The following is a 20,204-nucleotide window of genomic DNA, read 5'->3' as shown; positions in this document are numbered from 1 at the left end:
CGTAGTCATCTGCAGAAATGGTTCATTAACACTAGTTCTGATGCAAATACTCAGTCGTGAGGCCCCATGATCCAAACTAAAGCTATACATTCAAATTTTATGCCCTCACAATTTATCTAGCTTGTACTTACGAAGTGTTTTTTTTTTCTCTTTAATTAGTGTTGTCAGAAACATGAAGAAAACACACAAGTTGCAGAATAGTAAATGAAGCTTGTCCTGCCGCAGACAGATAATTACACACGCTCCATTCCTTTATTAGGAACAAGGAAATGGCTGAGAAAGGCTTGAGTAAATTATATTACTTAGTTTGCTGCATGTGTGCATGCAAGAGTGTCTTTCAAATCTAAGCCCCATTAACAACACACTTGTTCTGTTGCTATGTGTACTCTGTACTCTGTGGCTTGTGTGCTTCTGTCAGGTGTCTTTAATTGGCAGAGGCCACTTTACACTTCTGCTTATTTTAGTGTATGCTTCAGTGAGCGTAAGAAAAAGGATGGAGAATCTTTTTCCTGTCTCTGGGAAGTGCGTCTCTACTCATGCACACACACACACACACACACACAGTCACTGAGACAGCCATATCGCCTCCTGCTGCTCCACATAGCCTGATTATGTAGCCAGACCATTAGGAATGCTGCATAATTCAAATGTACGCTCCTGTGAAGACTATTTCTCATTGTTCAAAGATAGGTCTTAAAGATGAGTTCCATTTTTTTGTACTCAAACATGACACTTAAGTGTGACGTTTTACCTTCAAATGCAATTCCACTGAAGTCATTTGAGAGTCTTTCACATAGTAATAGTTATAATAGTTTATAATTAGGGGTGTGACGAGATCAAAACGAGATGAGAAAAAACCTGTCTCGTGAGCGCGATGAAGCCAGAAGTATGAGACTGTAAGCAATGGCATCTCTACTCTGACTGATAATGCACATAATATGGAAGCGGCTGTACGCGGGACAGGATTGGAACTGCAAATTAAATGGTTTGTGCACACTGCAAACCTTGCAACCCAAGCTTCAAGCTTCAATAACTACCGCAGTGTTAGCGTCCAAGGAGAAGCTGCAACTGTCATCTTGTGTATTTAACAGCTGTTTGTACATGTGTAAATAATATAATCAGTGACATCACTGATTAGGCACACCTCCGCTCCTTCATCCTCCCTTCCCTCGCACCCACCACACACACTACGGTATACGCACGCCAGCACGTGTTGTGTGGCTTCTGCCAGTAGCAGTTAGCTACTAGCATGGAGCGTAGTCTTCCTTGGTGAAAAACCCACAGAGCTAAACAAGCTGAAGTGGCCCAAAATCACCCCCGAGTGTTTCAGAGGCACACAGTTACACACTGTTAGCCAATGATCAGGGCCTGGCATCTGGAGCGTCATTGAGAAAACCTAGCTATCATTATTTTATCATGGTTTTTCATAAAACACAAAACTTCCCTCCCCACCACGAATCGTGTTTTTGGTACAGCTTTTGTATCGGACCTCATAAAATTGTGTGAGTGGTCGGTCGGTGTATTTCATCCTATCCTATTTTTCTCGCATTTACTGCCTTTTAATATCTCCAAACGCTGTTATAGCAATTTATTGGTTGTTCTGCTCATGCTGCTGTGCACTTTAAATAATCTCCCTAAAGCATAAATGCTATATACAAACATACAATTCCTTGGGTATTGGCCAGATCATATGCTTTATATTCTACAAAATCATATTTTATGGAACCAAATTGCCTTACTGGAACAGCATGCTGACATTTAGCCAGCGGGGTGTGTGTGTGGCTGATTTGCACAGAATCCATGATCATGTATGATTGTTTCCAGTGGACATTCCTGTAATAATAGTTGGAAGATTACAGCACATGCAATGATCTGAATTGATGAAATGGGTAACATTAGTTACAATATGATATTAATGTTTCATTGGACATTCTTTCCAACCCTGAAAAATGAAATTAAATTATTTACCAGTACTGGATTATAATGTTTAATTTAAACCATCTATAATAGGCACATACTCAGTGTTAAATTGTGGAGCTTTTTAATGTTTGTCACAGCACTGCATGAGTTGAAGTTTGATGTCTCACCATGAAACGCAGTCTCCTAAGTCATCTACTGGGGTCTATACGAATTTATTTCTGTCTGATGAAAGCCCTCTTAGTTACAAGGGTCGGACACTCCACTAACACACACTTTCTCTGTGATTCATAGGATTACTTTAGATTCGGAGAGGGTAAGGCTTGTATGATATTAAATTGCAAAGCTTCTGAGTTGTCATGAGTGGTGGGCAGAGCTTAGTGACAAAAGATTTGTGTTTGCTGTCATGCTATAAAGGGTCTCAGGCTGATCTTTTATTGTGTCCCCAGTGGTAAAAAAAAAAAAAAAGTTATTTGCATAGAACCCATGTTATTGCAAATACATTTTGCCTCAGTAATGCTGTCCTGTGGCAACGACAAGATAACCAAGACCCACAAAGGCCTGGTGGGCTTCAAATTTTCTATTATTATTACTATTTTCCCAGACGAACAGTGTGAGCACAGATGTGTTTGTTGATATTTACCCTGCCTCCCCTCCCCAATCTCTCCAAAGTTGCACCCAGCAATACCTGGCTTATCGCCCCTTATCTGTCAGGCACCTGCACTGTGTTGTTGACAGCGCATGTGCATAATGTCCTGTGCTTTACCCAAAAGCACGTGCGGGGGGAATGCTTTAGGTGACACGGTTATTGTCATCTCAGTTGAAATCATCCAGCTTTCTTTGTAAAGATATCATTTTCTACATAGTACTGAGTAATCATGTAATAAGGAATGTCCAGAATAATTAGGGTGGCACATTTCTTCCCTCAACTGTCAACCCTTGTATGTAGTCAATAGATGTGACGAGGTCTCTCAAAATTTAATCGTGATGACATTTCTCATTTGGAGAAAAGCTGTATTGCAAGAGTAAGGCAGCCAGAAGCCAATCAGACTGTGAACTGTTGCATTGCTACTATGAATGATAAGACAGTAATATGGAAGTGGCAGCGTGCAAGGCATTATTGGAAGGGCACATTAAGTGCTATCCAACTTACCTTGGTCCATTGTCAACGAGTGATGTGTGGCTGTTTTTCCCATCGGAGTAGAACAGCTGCTTGCTACTTGTTGATGTCCAAGCTGAAGCTGTAATAATTCTACGTTTGATCAATTTTACTTCATATTTGTCAGATCAACCCACGTAGATTATTGGACTTGTCTGCAACCTTAATCACCGAGCGGTTCTGTTAATGCTCATTGCATTTGGCAGAGCGCCAACTTTCAACCACCCGAGATCACGGGTTCATTTCATAACACACCGGATACATAGAAGAGATCTGTGTTGACAGTTTAGTGACATGGTTGCTATATTTAGCAAGTACGGGTGTGCATGTAAGTGTGTGCCATGCATTTATTCGGTAATTAAATACAAGCGATCAAGGAGCAGGCAAACAGGGAGTGAGCTCCATCTACGTAACGCTATGCAATGCACATCTTAAAGCTGTAAAAAACCCTCCACAATGCAACCCAGCCCTTGACCAACAGTGCCAAAATTTTGTTGCAGAATGCGGCCATTTAGTCACTATCTGAAGCCCTGCATTTGAGAGGCAGAAATCAGAGGATATTTACATTTAAATAAATATTCATTAAATATACTTATTATATATGCCATCCATCCATTTTCTATGCCGCTTCTCCTCATTAGGGTCGCAGGGGTATGCTGGAGCCTATCCCAGCTGACTTCTGGCGACAGGCAGGGCACACCCTGGACTGGTCGCCAGCCAATACATTTAAATTAAAAAATGATGAATTGAATATCAAAATAGTTGTCAGTTAATTGGATAATCAATTAATTGTTGCAGCTTTAGTCACAAGTCACAGGACCATCCAAAGCTATGAAAAAAAGTGTGATTTGTAGTCCGGAAAATGCTGTACGTATGCAAAACAATTTGCTCCAATTACGATGCAACAGAGTTTACATACTTTGATACAACACGGTATGATATGAGTATGCAAAGAGTGTTTTTTTTTTTCAAACCGGGCCATCACAGAATAGACAATTATGACAATGCATTCATCTGCACTTTTTGAGGGTTTGGTTTGTTTTGTTTTTCACAACCCTACTGTGCTCTAGTGTACTATAACTTTTCTTTCTCCATTTCTGCTCAGTGTTTGTTCCGGCTTGTAGCTCCACAGTCACAGCTGCTTCCTCAAACTACGGGTGTCGGCCGAGGGTCAAACAGGACGTGCGCACGTTAATCACGCGTCAAAAAAAAAATAGTGGCGTTAAAGGAATCGTACGTTAACTTTGGCAGCCAAGTGAGGGCGAGACAAGTGAGTCTTGGTGTTACACCCTTCCCAGCTACCTGCTATTCTCTTTTCTATTCTTTGTTGACAGCTGATACTACCCTTGGAGATGAAAAATGACCAGGTCTTCCTGTCTGTGCCATTTACACAGAACAACACATGAAAAAGACAGCTTTAAAATTCAGTGTAAAGTAAACTCATGTCTCAGTGTAATAGCACTATGACATCATAAATATATAGCTGTTGATTTATAATTGCGGAGTGTTGAGGTCAAGGGTGACACGCTTATTTTCAAATTAGTCCACAAGCAATGGTACTCTTGTTGTGTAAAAGGCTTACTGTTGCACCTTTTTGCAGTTGGAGTTAGTTATGCCAGTAGGTCACTAATAGCTTTAAGGCGCAAACCTCTTGGCAGCCGGCACGGCTCCTGAGTCTTCCAAGTGCAATGAAGCTGGGCAGCAGAACAACCCATTTTCAATAGTGCAGCATAATACTATCTCCTGGTCAGTGCCACACTCATTATTGCTCACCTGATGGTGTCAGACCTCACTTATAAGGCCATGCTTCACATTTATGCCCATTAAGCACAGTGTAAGTAGAAAAAGGGCCAGACAACTTTAGGTCATGTCCTGTGTTTATTTACTGCCCCTCCTTATTTGTGCAACTATGCTTACAGCATAAACAAGTGCCTTATTGGTATGTGTCGCTTATTTAGTGTCTGTATTTTTTCCTTCTTTATCAAACTGTAGAGCCAAGCTCAAAAACGATTGCAAAGATACTTTTAACAACTCATGATTTATATATTTTTAAAAACCTGACATAATGTATTTTATAATATTTGTACAGAATGGAGATAAATAACAATATTTTATCTCGACAACAAAATTGGATCACATAGCTGCGCATACAGTCCACCTACCAGTTCAATTTCTTTCTGGATTTAGATTGTAATGTTCTGTCCTGTCTCTTCCTCTTAGTTTCTTGTTGTCTGCTTTTTGCTGTCAGAGAGCCAGCTGCTCCCAGGGAATAACTTCACCACAGAGTGCAACATCCCTGGAAACTTCATGTGTGGAGATGGAAAGTGTGTCCCAGGAGGGTGGCAGTGTGACGGATTGCCTGATTGCTTTGACAAGAGTGACGAGAAAGGCTGCCGTAAGTCCAGTTTAATTTATCCTATTTTTGTTGCACTAAAGAAAGGAACCATGTCTGTATCCTACAATATCTTGGCTGACTTCAATATCTGAATACAGCCAACTCACCACCACCTCACCATTGACCCGTATGACCTTGTACAGCAGGGGTCGGGGACCTTTTTGGCTAAAAAATCCATGAAAGCCACATATTTTGAAATGTACAATTCCGTGAGAGCCATATAGTATTTTTTAAATGTTGAATACAGGACCAACAATTTTAGAATATAATAAGTCTCTAAATTTATTGTTTTTAATAACATTGGTATACTGAAGCTATTCAGTAATAAATAACATGCTTCTTACCATTAATACAACTTCTGGTGATGCATGGTTTTGCACCGTACTCTGTATCTTCCTTCGTTTTCGCCATCTTCTTGGTGAAAAGGGTTGACTCCTCCAGAGTTTGCTAGCTGACTATTTTAGGGTTTCCCTTAGGATTTTTTTTAAAGCTGTAGTGGTGGGCTGCATGGGAGGCGGACTTCTGTGTCGCGCTGCTGCTGCGTCAGCAATTTTTTATTTTTTTTTATGGCTACAAATACTTTTTATGTCTTATTTATTAATATATATATATATATATATATATATATATATATATATATATATATATATATATATATATATATTACTATTTTCACACAACGGGCAGAACATGAACAGAAAACACTGCAAAACAGTTAATTGAATGGCAAAGTGTGCAGCCTGGCTGAGAGCACTGAGAGTCTAAAATACTGAACATCCTTTTGTTACCTGACTTATTTAGTCAAATAGTAGTATTTGACTAGATCATGAAAGATCATGAACCAGTATCCGCACATATCAAGGTCAAGGTCAGATTTATTTATATAGCACATTTCCAACAGTTAACTCTCCAAAAGGCGCCAGTTAACAGATGGGCAGCTGCATTTTGATCCAGCTAGAGATGATGTATGGATGACTGATCCAAACCACAATATAGGGAATTACAGTAGTCCAAGCGGCAAATAATAAATAAATGAACAACATGCTCTAAGCCCTCGGTGGGAAGGTAAGGTTTCACCTTTGCTAACTGTCTCAGGTGGAAAAAACAAGACCGGACTACAGCACTCACTGGTTTACACAGTTTCCACACCATCAAAAAGAGCTGGATTGCCACAAAATAAGAACTTCTGTTTTTTTCTCATTAAGCTTAAGGAAGTTGAAAGACATCCACTGCTTAATATCCTCAAGACAGTTCAATAGAGCAGAAAAGGGGTCTGTAACTGATTTCAAAGGCATCAGCAAAACAATGGATTGTAACATTGTATTTTGAAATAATTGACCCCAAAGGCAACATATGCATGTACGCCTCTCTGTCCCAAATGACAGCCAAGGAGAGACAAAATAGATTCTGACAGAGGAGTGAAGAAGTAAAGCTGACTGAGCTTACTGGGCCTCCGAGCCAAGATTAGCCTTGTTGGCCCTGTCTGGGCAGGGCATGAGAAGGCAACAGCAGAGAAATGTAAAGCATAGGCTATAAAGGTACTGGGCATGATGCATAATGCAATGAAAGAAGAATCAAAAGGTGACACAAATGCCGTTGGCCAAAAGTAGGGATTGGTACCGAAAGTGTTACTTTTATATGCAGCGACCGAATTTCGTCGGTTGTACCCACCGGTTCACGTAAAATCAAAAAGGTACCATGTTTGGTACCAGACAGGCAGTCTCCGTGGAGTGTCATGGAACCGGTGTTAACGCCGATCAATTCACAAGAGAAGATGAAGCCAGAGGTACGGGGCAATGTTTACACCAACAAGGTGACAAATTACAGCTACAGAAGCTGAAACAAGTCATATTTTTGAGTGTATGGATACAATAAAACCTACCTGTTAAAAAATATCAATGTTCTGGAAGAGACACTTCAACCAAACCATCAAAAAAATCCTTCATTTTTGTATTCACAAATGAATTAAAACAGAAGAGACTGAAAATCATACGTGTCTATTTCGTGAGTCAGTGATTAGTATACAACAATAGCAAGCCGGTAGATAGTACTGCAAGTATGTGAGAAAGAACATTCACAATCAACAATGGAACCTGGAATGTCCATATACAACAATTCATGTCATGTCATTGACATGTAATCCAGCAATTAAAAATAATTTACTACATAGCAGATAGCTTGTACTTGTATAATGAACTTAATCTACCCCAATGACAATTTTTTTCTGTGCCTCTCAGGAGCACCACAACTACACGAACCAAAGCAAATGTCATTTAAACGCACACTAAATCGTTACCAACAACACGAAAGAGCTCTAAAAAGTTATACTATCCATTGAATGGACTATCCGATAGCTTCGGCAAGGAGAGCTTCTCAGCTAAAAGCAATAGCATGTACAGTAGTTCCGTTGTCTTCTACGCAAAAAGCGATTCAATGACCGCAATCGCCCCCGAGCATTCGTAGTAGTTTATTGTACGGCAAACAAGTTTGCTTTGCTTTCACTTGGCGTTTGCGTCATAGTACTTTAATTTGTAATATATTATACCTTTATTTCTTTTCACTCCATCCTCTTTTGCCCGTTTGTTTTAAACTTATTCCATGGACTCCCATCACACAATTTTTCTAGAGGGGAAAGGAAAGGAATAGAAGTACATAGAGCTGGGTTTTGGTTGTAGTTCAGGGTTTTTAAGTCGAAGAAATTTCTGAAACAACTGCGATGTTATATATTGCAATACAAACAGCTGGATGTTGTTTTGATATATTCGTTAAACGTTATATATCGAGAGATAAATATCTTTAAAAAAAATTAAAAATGAGTAAATTTGCATTTATTACCACATAAACACATACAAAAGTAGCGGGGTCCCATATACCTGTACATTAGTGATATTTCCATACAGTTTGTGGATGTTGGTTGTTCTGGTTTGACACACAATATTGAACTCAGCATATTTATCCTTTTCATTCCCTCCAGAAATGTATACACATTAAACATTACATTTTTCATGCATGATCAGCTCCAATTATTGTTTAAATCAGTGGTTCCCAACGAGGTGTATGTGTATGGTGCACAGTATCTGAGCACTTTGCAGTGGGTATGCAGAGAGATAGATTAATTGATTTTGACAGTTATCCTACTAGTTTTCTCCAGCAGACAACCACCTTACGCCCACACATGTACCACAGCCTCAAGCCCACCTATAACGGCACCAAAGTGTGTGTGTGTGTGTGTGTGTGTGTGTGCGTGGGTGGGGGGGGGGGGGTGTTTACACAAAAAAAATAAAAAAAAAAACAGGGAACCACTGGATTAGAGAAGCAAAGCTCAACAGGTTTAGGACACAAGAAGGACAGTTTATTGGACATGAGCACCTGTTCAGTCAATTTAAAGTCAATTAATAGTTCATAACAATGAATTGCAACATTGGTAATGAGTTTTTATTATTTGATGTATAGTTTATTGATCCTCCAGTGCATCATTACCAATGAGTGCAAATTTAATTCACTTCACCGGGTTACGCAGCATTATATTATTGTGCTCTCACAGAATAATACAGTGTATCCTTGACAAGGGGTGCATTTTATGTTTCTGTTTGTTCGTTCTGACTCCATCAAAATGCCCATGAGATGGAAATCTGTTCAATTCTTATAAATAGCAAAACATTGCTCTGCAGAAGGGGTTGAAATATAGTAACTAAGACTCCTAAGACTAATTATGATAAATGTGAAGGTTGTGATTTAGATTTTATGGCTCGTACTTGCCCACAGGGTCATTAGGGTTAGGAATGGACTGGATGTGATGTGATACGCACTGACCAAATAGACTTGAAAGCCACAAAAGCCATAATCTTAGCGAAAGGCATATACAGAAAAATATCGCATATTTTTCCTAGTTGTTTTTTTAATTTATTTTTTTCTGTCCTGTTATGTGTAATTATTTCATACTGCCGGGCTGCAGATGTATTTGTGTTTTCTGTGTGGGTGGTAACACAGCACATTGCAACCGAGGGTTGTGTGGGACAAGAAAAAAAGCTACATGTCTTGAGTTGTGTGAGACCAACAGCACACACAATGCAAACAAGGATGTGAGTAAATAAGAATAATGAAAATGAAGTTTGTGGATCATTGATAGTTTTAAAAGCAGAGGAAAGTTTAATGGAAGGAACAGGGTGCCGATCAATGATTGGTTGTACATAGGCCTGTCGCGATAATGGATATATCGATTTATCGAACAATAAAGAAAACCGGTCGATAATTATGAGCGCTCAATAAATTAACGTGTACGTCTACGTGTGTGTGTGCTCAATCTGCTAGTCTTTCTGTGCTACACAAGCTGGATGACAAGAGGGTTCACTCTGCCTGCATCTGTCCTCTCATTTAGCAGGGCTACTAGTGAGCCGATGCAGGCGGCGACACAGGGGGACCAAATTAGCCTTGAGACGGCATATGCTCACATGAATCAAGGCACACAAGAGGTAGTTTCTAAGGCGACCGCAACATCAGCAGTGTGGGAATATTTCGGTTTTCAACAGAATGAACAAGGTGAGCGCATAAAAACAGATGTACCAATATGTCGTATTTGTTTAAAAGGAGTGACGAGGAAGCAGGGGAACAATTTATATGCTCACCTGAAACATCACCATCCTTTTGAGTTTTACCAACCGGGAATAAAAAATACCCTCGTCCGGACAGCCAATGTTTACTGAGGCGTTTGGTGGGCAAAGTAAATACTAGCATAATAGTGCAAAATGGCGCTCACCTGACAGGGTGGTTCGCTACTGTACATTGCAAAAGAAATGCAACCATTCAATATGGTGGAAAAGCCAACATTTCGGACGGGCAGTACGAATTGCCTGAGAAACTTACTATGTTTAATGTTTTGTATTTAAAACCTTGACATAGTGACATTCTGATTATAATGTTAAATACTCTTGAGTAAGTGAAGTGTACTGCTTTTGATACGATGTACTCACATTATGCTATAAAAATAATGAAAAAATGGTCTCATAGCTTCTGTGTCAAGCAAGTGACTGACAGAAGCTCACACTATACTTGAGTACCATGTTGTGGTTCAAATGTGCATTACACCTCATGATCTATGAAAAATGGCATAAATAAAACAAACAAAAAACAAAATTAGCGTATATCATCAGCCTAGTTGTACATATTATATTACAAGAATCCCACCCCCCTCTGATTTGAATTACTATTGACAACCTGTACTGTTTATCTTCCTGTACAACCGCTGTATGAGTTGCTGGCACCAGCATCATTCAAGTACAGTATGTCTAAGGACACTAACAGACCTTGATGAAATGTAGGTACATATACAGTAGCATATAGTATAATGCTTCCTACTGCCCGTGAGGTGCTTGCATAAACTGTACAATTTTATATTTACATGTTGGTGAAATTCGGATCGTCTGCAAAGGAAAGCTGATCGCACGACTGTGTTCAGACAGTACAGACAGATTGAGATCCACGACTTGACTGCTCACCCTGCAGCTGTAATAATTGTTTCAGAGATTTAAGAAATGCCTCTTTAAAATGTTGTGTGTAGCACTAACAGATAACCAAGCAACGCTGCAAAATCAATTGGTTTCTAATATTGCTCACAATGGGCCTCATTCACGAAACGTTCTTATGCACAAATGTGTTCTTAAAGCCTTCTTACGAAGATTTTTGGCATTCGAAACGTGTTCTTAACTCACAGTTCTTAGATCTAAGAACAAATTCTACGAACCCTCAGGAGGACTCTTACGCACAAGCAAAGCTTGCACTTTCAATGCGCAATCGCCCTCATGATGGATTTTGCAACCTGATCCCAAAAAATGTAGTGCAAATAAAATATCCCAACAATTATTTATCATCAAAACAACTAAAATATACTCCATCAATAAATATATATTCAAATCCCAATTCATCAAAAAAAAAAGGCTGGCTGGACGTGCGCTGCGCAGAGAGAGAATGTATAGGGACCATGTAGATTTATTTGCTGAAAGCGACGAATATTTGATGTCCTGCTTCAGGCTTCAGGCTTCCCTCTCTGTTCTTGCAGGTGTGCAGGATCATCAGAATAACATCGCAATGAAACGTGGTGTGTCTATTGCGCACGGAGCACCCCCAGATAACGACATGCGCCCCCAGCCACGTCTTGAGCCAGAGCACGGGGCTGCTGTATTAATTAGGCAGCGTCTAATCAAATGTAACCACAGAAAAAATAAATTGTCACACACAAACTATGTATCTTGACTTTATTTTTCCTTCATGATTGTGTAAATATTTTCTAGAGTTTCCGCAAATGGTTTGGTTTCTGATTGATGGCCCACCTCCCGTTTCCTCCAGATCCCTCCGGTGCAGTCTAATCTTTTTTTTGAGTCTATTTTAAGTCAAACCAATTCTTTTTAACCTCTGCGGTGGTGCGTTTCTCCGTGGAAACGGCATTTATGTTTCCTGCAATGGTGCTCCATGCCGACTCTTTTTGGATGGCCTGATGACCGGTGGGTACACGTGAAAATAAGGTGGTCTTGTGTTCGGTCACTCCTTGTAAAAGCACCTCTATTTCAGTAGAATTGACGTTTTTCTTTTGTTTGTTGTCCAGCTGCTCCTCAGTCTTGCCCTTGCGCGTTGCCATCTCCGCCTCCAGCTGCCTGTTGCGCACGGCACATTTTTTACCTTATATAGGAAATAATAGGCGGTGACCTAGGCAAATTAGGGCTCACATGCACGGGCATCGCAGTTGGCATTCATCAACCTAAGAACACCGGTGCGAACGATTATCCGTACTTAAGAACGTGTCGTGAATGTGGCGCAGTTTCCAACCCGCACCTTCTTAAGTACACTTCTTAAGAAGACTTTAAAAAGATGTTCGTGAATGAGGCCCAATAACACTAACAAACTAGTATAGCTCTGTAGAACAGTGAGCGCTCAGTGTTTGGTTATTGATAAAGGTCCAATTCAGTGCAATTGTTACCATGTCTCTTTACGGAGACATGGACAAGTTATTGTATAGTACGATATGTGTAAGACTTTAGTCAGAAAATACCTTCTTGCCAACATTCTGAGTCAGAAAGTGTTCAGCAAAGTTGGCGAAGCCTTTGAAATCTTGTTTTACTCAACCTCTGTGTTCTCCTTGTTCACTCGCCGCTCTTTTCTTTTGTGTAAGTCTCTTCAGTCCTTCCCTAGCATGCCTCTTTCCTCCCTTTATCAATCATGCATACCCACCACAACCAGGCCTTCCTGTGCCAAACAAGTTATTCTTCTCTCCGGGGAGGTGAGGAGAGAGAAAGAGAAGAAGAAGCACATCGAGGTGCATATTGGGAAAGAGCAAAACACGCTATCTGCAAATATGCTGGCAGATGCCACCTGACATGAATTCTGAAGCATGTAGGACGGAAGAACACAGACGAGGAGACAAAAAGTAATGTTCTGGTTTCGCTTTATGTCAGAATGAGTCACTGCTCTCCCTGGCCTACATTTGAATTGTTTCTCTGCTTTTAGCTGTGAAAAGGAAAACTGATCAAAACACTTAAAAATGTTGTTTTGTGGATTTTGTCAGTCCAGGGTGTACCCTGAAGTCAGCTGGGATAGGCCCCAGCATACCCCCGCGACCCTAGTGGGGATAAGCGGCATAGAAAATGGATGGATGGATTTTGTTACTGTTTTTATTTTTGATGAATAAATATTTTTTTGATTGAATGGGGATCTGCTTGGATATAATGCAGTGTAGAATTATTAATTAAAATAAATGATAGTGTATACTAGGGATGTGAATGATAAACCTATGTGACCGGACATCTGGTTCAACAAGCGAGCAATACGCCTGTTTGATCGATAAGAATCAGCCATCAATTCTTATATTAATTGACTGTAGACACATGCACCGGGTATCGGGAGACAAGCAATAGTGCGTCTCTTAAACAACGTGAGAGCCTGGGCTGCCGGCTGAATGATTGTTGCGCATGCTGCTTACCGTTACTGAAGACGGGAATGGATGTAAATAGTAGCAGTGTGCTATCGCTAGCTAATCACCGCGAAAGAGTTTCAAGACGTCAGCAAAACAAAAATCGAAAGTTTGGAACGTCTTTGGATTTTACAAGGACGGAAAACTCGACATAAGCCAGGCCATTTGTAAGCTTTGCAGAGCAGCTCTGATGTACACTGGTAGCTTGATCAAATCTTGACCACTGAGACCAACAGTGATGAGTATGGTACCTTTTTGTTTTCTGTGCTTTTGTGGGGTTTTTCTGCATGTTCTCTGGCTTCCTCCCACAGTCCAAAAACATGTACAGCATCTCACATTTATGATGAAGCACAGTAATAACAGAAGAAAGGAAGGGATGCATGCATTTGATGTATGCTGCTCTGCAAGCATGCCCATATTTGAATGCTAAATGTGCTGGGTGTGAAGTAAAACGGTACACCGTCACAGGATTAACAAATTAAAGTTAATATGATTGTGTTTTGCCATGTCCTCAACAATGAACCTGCTTGTTGTAATTATATTTGTTCTAAATCCCGCTCATAGCTTTGCATCTGCAAATGCAAACTGCATCCTATTGTCTAGCTGTCTCTCCCACGCACAAATTTTCCTTCATGAGTTTGCCCTTCATGCGACTTCTGAGTTAATTGGCAACACAAACACTGGGTCAGATAAATCTTGCCAGCAGCAGAAGTGGTAATGAGGATGCAGATGAGACAGGAAGTGGATGAGAGATCTCTCAACAATCGCAGGGCTAGCTTCACCAAGGCTGCCCCTCAAGAAAAATCAGTCGGTGGTAGATGTGTTTTATAGAGTGAAAGTCAGACAAAGCATGTAAAACTTTACATGTAAGAAAATTCAGTTTTTGTCTCTATTATTTAGAAACAGCTCAGAGCTCTGTATGTGTCCCCCTTTTACTCGGATGGGCATGATATACCATGCCTAATGAGCTTTGAGTGGTTAAGGGTTTGCTGCCCAGGTAAACAAAGGCTTCCCATAGTACATACATCCATATTGGACATAAGCCCGGCTCCCTTCCTTTTTCTACGGATTACTTTTCATCCTGAAGACAGGCGCTCTGAACCCCTTTGGTTGCTGTGATTATCCCTCCTGTTTTGCCAAATATAATTGCTGTTACTTGAAAGAACTAAAACTCGGCACACTACCTTGTTGTTTACTGAAACTATTTTGCCCCTGGCATTTGAGATAGTACTATTTCAACATACAATATGAAGCAGCTCCTCCATGGAGTTAAAATCATGCCAAAATCTCACAAACACACAAAACATGTTTTCCTCACGCCCAACGATTCACAAACAAACTCATTGTGGTTTGCCAATACAAAACATCATTTACAAACTAATGCATTGTGTTCTCCAAATTAAAAATGTACCTATCAAACAAAACACATCCTGCTTCAGAAAAACAGAATACAGATATACATACAATATAACATACAATACAGAAATACAATCTCAAATTTACACATACAAAGGGAAATGTTTCTTCAATTACAAAAAGTACAAACTAAAATCTTTTAAGTACAAAAACATTCCTCAAGCAATTAGTTTGGGAAAATGTGCGTTTCAATAATTTGGGGGAATTGTTATTGGGAATATCATTCAATAATTTAAAAATTAATAAATTTAAAAGTGCATTTTCCAAAACAATGTGTTGTAGTACAAGCAGGAGGATGCAATTAATGTGTGGTGTGTTTGGTGGCACTACATGTCACAGAAGTAAAATTATTGAATGATCGTTTATTGTTTCTTTTTGGTATTGACATTTGTCCCTGAGCTCTGGTCTCGCTGACGGCTGCGCATGGAGCTCAATGTAAACCATGCTGCACAGAGAACTGCTCATTTTGAAAAAAAAAAAAAAAGGTTGTAGCTCGTTGTTTGTGTTACCACTGTTGGAAAGAGGTAGCGTTTGCTGTCTAACAAACGTTCGCGTGGGAGTTATTGATCCCGCAAGTTTGAATCTGTGAATATATTTCAAACTTTGCCGCAGTCTGTTGGCGGACTTAAATAAAGTTTGAGGGGAAAAATGTCATCCTGGCAGCCTTAAATTGAATCAACAGAGCTGCCTGTCCTGGAAGACCAGTCCCCTTTAGTTCTTTTGGGTTGGAACCCAGCTTCTTCCATCCCAGTCACTGCTGTTGCAACCTTGGGCAAAAACTTCACCCACCTTTTCTCCAGTACAGCCCACACTGGTGTATAAATGTGGATGAATGTTTGTCGGTGGGGGTCGAAGAGGCTGTTGGCACAGATTGGCAGCCACAGTCTAACCCAGGGCAGGCTATGGCTACAAATATAGATCACCACCATCAGTGTGTGGCTGGGGAGTGAATGAATAATGTGGTGTCGTCAGTGTAAAGCACTTTGGATGTCTAGAAAGGCGCTATATAAATGTAGGCAATTATTATTTGTTTGTTTTTCTCTCTCGTCATTGTTGCAGTGCTGTGCTATTATTTGCTTACCTTGTCATACTTCAACAAAGTTGGTGGTAGCATAACAAAACTAAATTGGCTAAAGATTTTACTGGTCTCCATAACTCAGCAGTTGTTTGAAGCTTTGCAACGGTTAATTATTGACCGCTGACATCCGTTTTTCTCACCAGAAAAAAATGTCTGGCATCTTATAAATAGCTAAGTGTACATGGGGATGTCGCAAGCAAATTATCATCCAGCACATGTGCAAAAAGGTCATGCTGTATGTATGTATGTATGTATGTATGACAACTTGCTAACTTCTTCCATGTTAAATCAAAGACGGCCAAGTCATCGGTTTTATCTGTTCACCATTTAGGTCACTATGATGCTGTTTTAGGTTAATTTACCAGTTGGAGTAGATCAAGATAGCATTGTTTTCTCAACACGACTGAACTATGCTATTTCTGAACTACTATTTCATTTGGTCCGCACCCAAGTTTGGTCACTGTGTTCCCACCTTACCAAATGAACTCTACCAAGGTGGAAAATGAGCTGGAGTTCAATTAATACAATGCTTTGAGCTAGTGGTATTGTGAAACTCTGCACTTAATTTATGTCAACACCATCCAAATGTTTTTATAGTGAATAATTAAATCTTTCACTTATCTCTATATACACACTAATGGATGATTTTACTTTATTTTCCTCCCACCCATTCTCTCCTCAGCTAAAATCAAATCAAAGTGTGCCCCTACATTCTTTGCCTGTGCAAATGGGGTCCACTGCATCATTGGACGCTTCCGATGTAATGGCTTCAGTGACTGTCCTGATGGGAGTGATGAAGAAAACTGCAGTAAGTCTCACACAACACACTTTTCAGAAAAGGATGTTGAGATGCACAGATGCAAATAGTTGTCCCATCATAACATTTCACAAGTTCACATTCTACTGGTTTCTTGTCTCATGCAAAAGTAAAAACTATTAAGATTTTCACAGATACACAATTATATCACAGTTTGCAAATCAGCTTGTATTGTTCAGATCTTAAATCACACATCACACTTAAGTGTGTCCTTGAACATGAAATCGATCCCCTAATTTCTCTTGAATGAGCTGGTTGGCTCTTGATGCATACTCCCCACCAACAGTGCTTGAATGTGAGATTGTTTCGTCACTTCCGGTTGACCAGAAAGGACATTCATGGCAAGAGTTCCGCTTTTGCTACCGGAGTTTTGGTCTTCCTGACCACACTTTGTGATCACAAAACTAGACAAATGCTGACAAATCTGACTTCAACTTGGACTGCTGAGAGGTACGGACCCATTGAAATAAACTAATTATAGGCGCCAACAGCCGTTAGCAAGGCAAGCTAACTGCCGAAGCTCAAGGCGGTTGCTCAGCAACATTGCAGAGAAAAAAAGAATTTGATTCAGGCGCAGTGACCTTGGGTCCAGATGCTCTCTAAAGAATGCTAGTACCAACAGAGCTGCTAAAAGCCATGGGGCCACCCAAGAAGCAGTAAGAAGGGGCGCCATTTATGCCGTCTCAGCCGTTGACCCAAGTGAAGAACTCATCCTACTGCTCATATGCACTTAGATGTTTACATATTTATATTTTTTTATTAAAAAAACAAATATATATATATATATATATATATATATATATATATATATATATATATATATATATATTTGTATATATATAGCTGTGAGTTACCAATCGTAATTTCGCTGTGTGGAAACACAATGACAATAAAGATTCTTGATTCTTGTAATGCAATAGCAGGAAATCTTGGCACATGATACGGCACAAGTACAGCATGATCTGAGAAGCCTGCAAAAACAAATTGGAACTCTAAAATCAGAAGGAGAGTTTCTCTGAGTTTCCAGAGGAGGTTAAACACCTGAGGGAGGAATCAAGGTGTTACAGGATAATAATGCTGCCTTGAGAGGGCTCTTAAAGAAAATAAAGACGCAAAAGAGAAAATAATTGAGCAAATGAAGAACACAACTGATGAAATGGATGAGAATGAATGATGTGATCTTGACGGGGCTCCAAATTAAACCCAGGTCGTATGCCAGGGCAGTCAGGAAGAACCAGATGAAATGGATGCCGCTTCAACGGAGCAACAAATTGCCAACTTTCTACATTCAAAGGAGGTGGATGTAGACATCCACACTATCGATACTTGCATCCTACTGTATGGCAGAATCAACACCACACCCATCATCATCGTTAAGTTCACCGACAGGAAATTCAAAACTGCACTAATGAAACAGGAAAAGAAGCTGAAAGGAACAAATGTAAATATGCATGTGACAAAACGCAATGCTGACATTGCCGAGAAAGCACGTGCCTTAAGGAAGCACGGAAAGGTTCAGGGCACTTGGAGTGTCAACTGTAAAATCTACATTAAGCTAAATGGAGGACCTGAGGCCAGAGTGCTTGTTGTCAAAAACATCAAGGACCTACAAAAAATCTAAAGATCGTATCACCAAGACAACAAGAAAAAGGGACACAACTCACAAAGAAGAACAATGCTGAGGGAAGGATTACAGTCATTATCATTTGACAACATCATCAGCGTGTCACAAGGGACTGCTCAACAAGAAGCACCGGGTTTATATACATATTTATCTACATCTACATTTAATGACACTCAAAAATTTGCAAGACAGGAAGATGTAGGATTGGAAGCGTTTTGCTTTCCAGCCCACAAACAACTGGAATAGGAGAAAGACATAGATCCGGACACAACGTTTTTTCTCATATCAGCAATGACTGCTGTTACTACACGGAGGAACAATACAATAATAACTTTAACATCGACAATAAGTTGTCAATTATCCACATAAACAGCAGAAGCATGTACGCAAATCACACAATATTTTGAGTCAATTCAAGGAACTCTTCAAAGTAATCGCAATCTCAGAAACTTGGATTGATGCCAACAAGGGCATTGACTTTGAGCTGGAAGGTTATGAAATTAATTGCATGAACAGGAATAACAAAAGTCGCTATCAAATCATTGTTTAATCATTTATAAAATGCAGTAGACTGCAGTGAAGTTAGACAACGGTGTTAGCCGGCTAGTTATAGTTTGTAAAAACCAACAATTCAAAACATGCTGAATATTTACATGGAATAGCGAATAATTGAATATCTAATAATACATGAAGGATGTTACTGTGAAAATCAATAATTATGCTTAATTATTTACATTTTTATGCTTCTTTCTGTCTCCACTCCGCCGTCTTGTCAGCGGGTGTTGTATCTCCGCCTACCCCTTCATTTCAAGTCTGCACCCGGCCACACTAAGTTTCTAGGGCTGTACCCCCTCTAGCACTTACCCTCCCTTACCCTTCGATTTGAGGAGAATTGGGACACCACTTGATTCTCATGAATGTGCAAAACCTCGGGGTAAGGAGTAGAATCTGCCATTGTCTGGCAGATTTTAAATATTGAGCCATTATGTAAAGTCATCTCGTACAAAAGTAAACAGACATAACAGGAATTCCTTCATTTGACGCTTTTTTATTCAAGAGAACGATACTCCTTTCAGAGACACAGTGTGTGCATCATTACTGATGACTGCACTTGAACTATATGTAAAAATCAGGGCCTGGAATAAATGATTTGACTTCTCATTACTGTATTTCTTATGGGGAAAAATGTTTTGGGGTTAGAACAACTTCAACGTCAATTGGCGTCATGGAATAGATTGTTTCACTTTAAAGGGTCCATTATAGATGGGGGGGGGGATATTTACAGATTCTCGCTGTGGTCGCATTTCTTTGCTTCCTTTACTTCGCACAGTAGTCCCTTCCATCTAGTGCATACAAATGTGCAAACAACAACAAGGTAGGTCACAAAACGCAATTTGTGTCTTACTAGTAAAAAGCTATTCACTCTTCTTTGTCAAAGGTAGTGCTCTCAAATGTGCTTTGCTCTCCTTTTCAAGCACATACTGTAAACATTTAACCGTATCATTGTACAATTATTGTACCAGTTCCCTTAAGTGAAAGATACACACAAATATAGAACAGCTATTGGGGAGTTGCTAGCTTGTTGGTCTGACTTAATGATGTTTTATTTGTTTTTCTGATGAGTTTTTGCTCTCTTATCAAACTCCCCAGATCATTCAGTTATTTACTTACACACACTGCTATTAATTTAATTAAACTTTAATGTCCTCTGTGAAATACCTCTGAAAACGTAGTACTCATGTGTCTGTTTACAATCCAGTCAATTCAATGAATATACACTAATTCACAACAAAACTTAGCTCAAAGCACATTTGATGTGGCCAAGACCACACTTCTCA

The 20,204-nt window shown here is 39.8% G+C and overlaps 1 protein-coding gene across 2 annotated transcripts in view; it reads left to right on the top strand.

The window, feature by feature from the left end:
• Nucleotides 1-20,204, top strand: part of ldlrad3 (low density lipoprotein receptor class A domain containing 3) — an 80,857-nt gene that overhangs the window by 17,216 nt on the left and 43,437 nt on the right. The window contains exons 2-3 of one of the 2 annotated variants that reach the window (XM_054777875.1): nt 5,325-5,471; nt 16,608-16,733. In XM_054777875.1, the coding sequence (XP_054633850.1) occupies nt 5,325-5,471; nt 16,608-16,733 (273 nt within the window). The remainder of the gene's footprint in view (nt 1-5,324; nt 5,472-16,607; nt 16,734-20,204) is intronic. The other variant, XM_054777876.1, reaches the window with a different exon arrangement.

The sequence above is a fragment of the Dunckerocampus dactyliophorus genome, chromosome 5 (genome assembly GCF_027744805.1).
Source record: "Dunckerocampus dactyliophorus isolate RoL2022-P2 chromosome 5, RoL_Ddac_1.1, whole genome shotgun sequence".
Lineage (NCBI taxonomy): Eukaryota > Metazoa > Chordata > Actinopteri > Syngnathiformes > Syngnathidae > Dunckerocampus > Dunckerocampus dactyliophorus.
The sequence above is the reverse complement of the archived record's forward strand: the minus strand, read 5'-3'. Positions and strand labels throughout refer to the sequence as shown.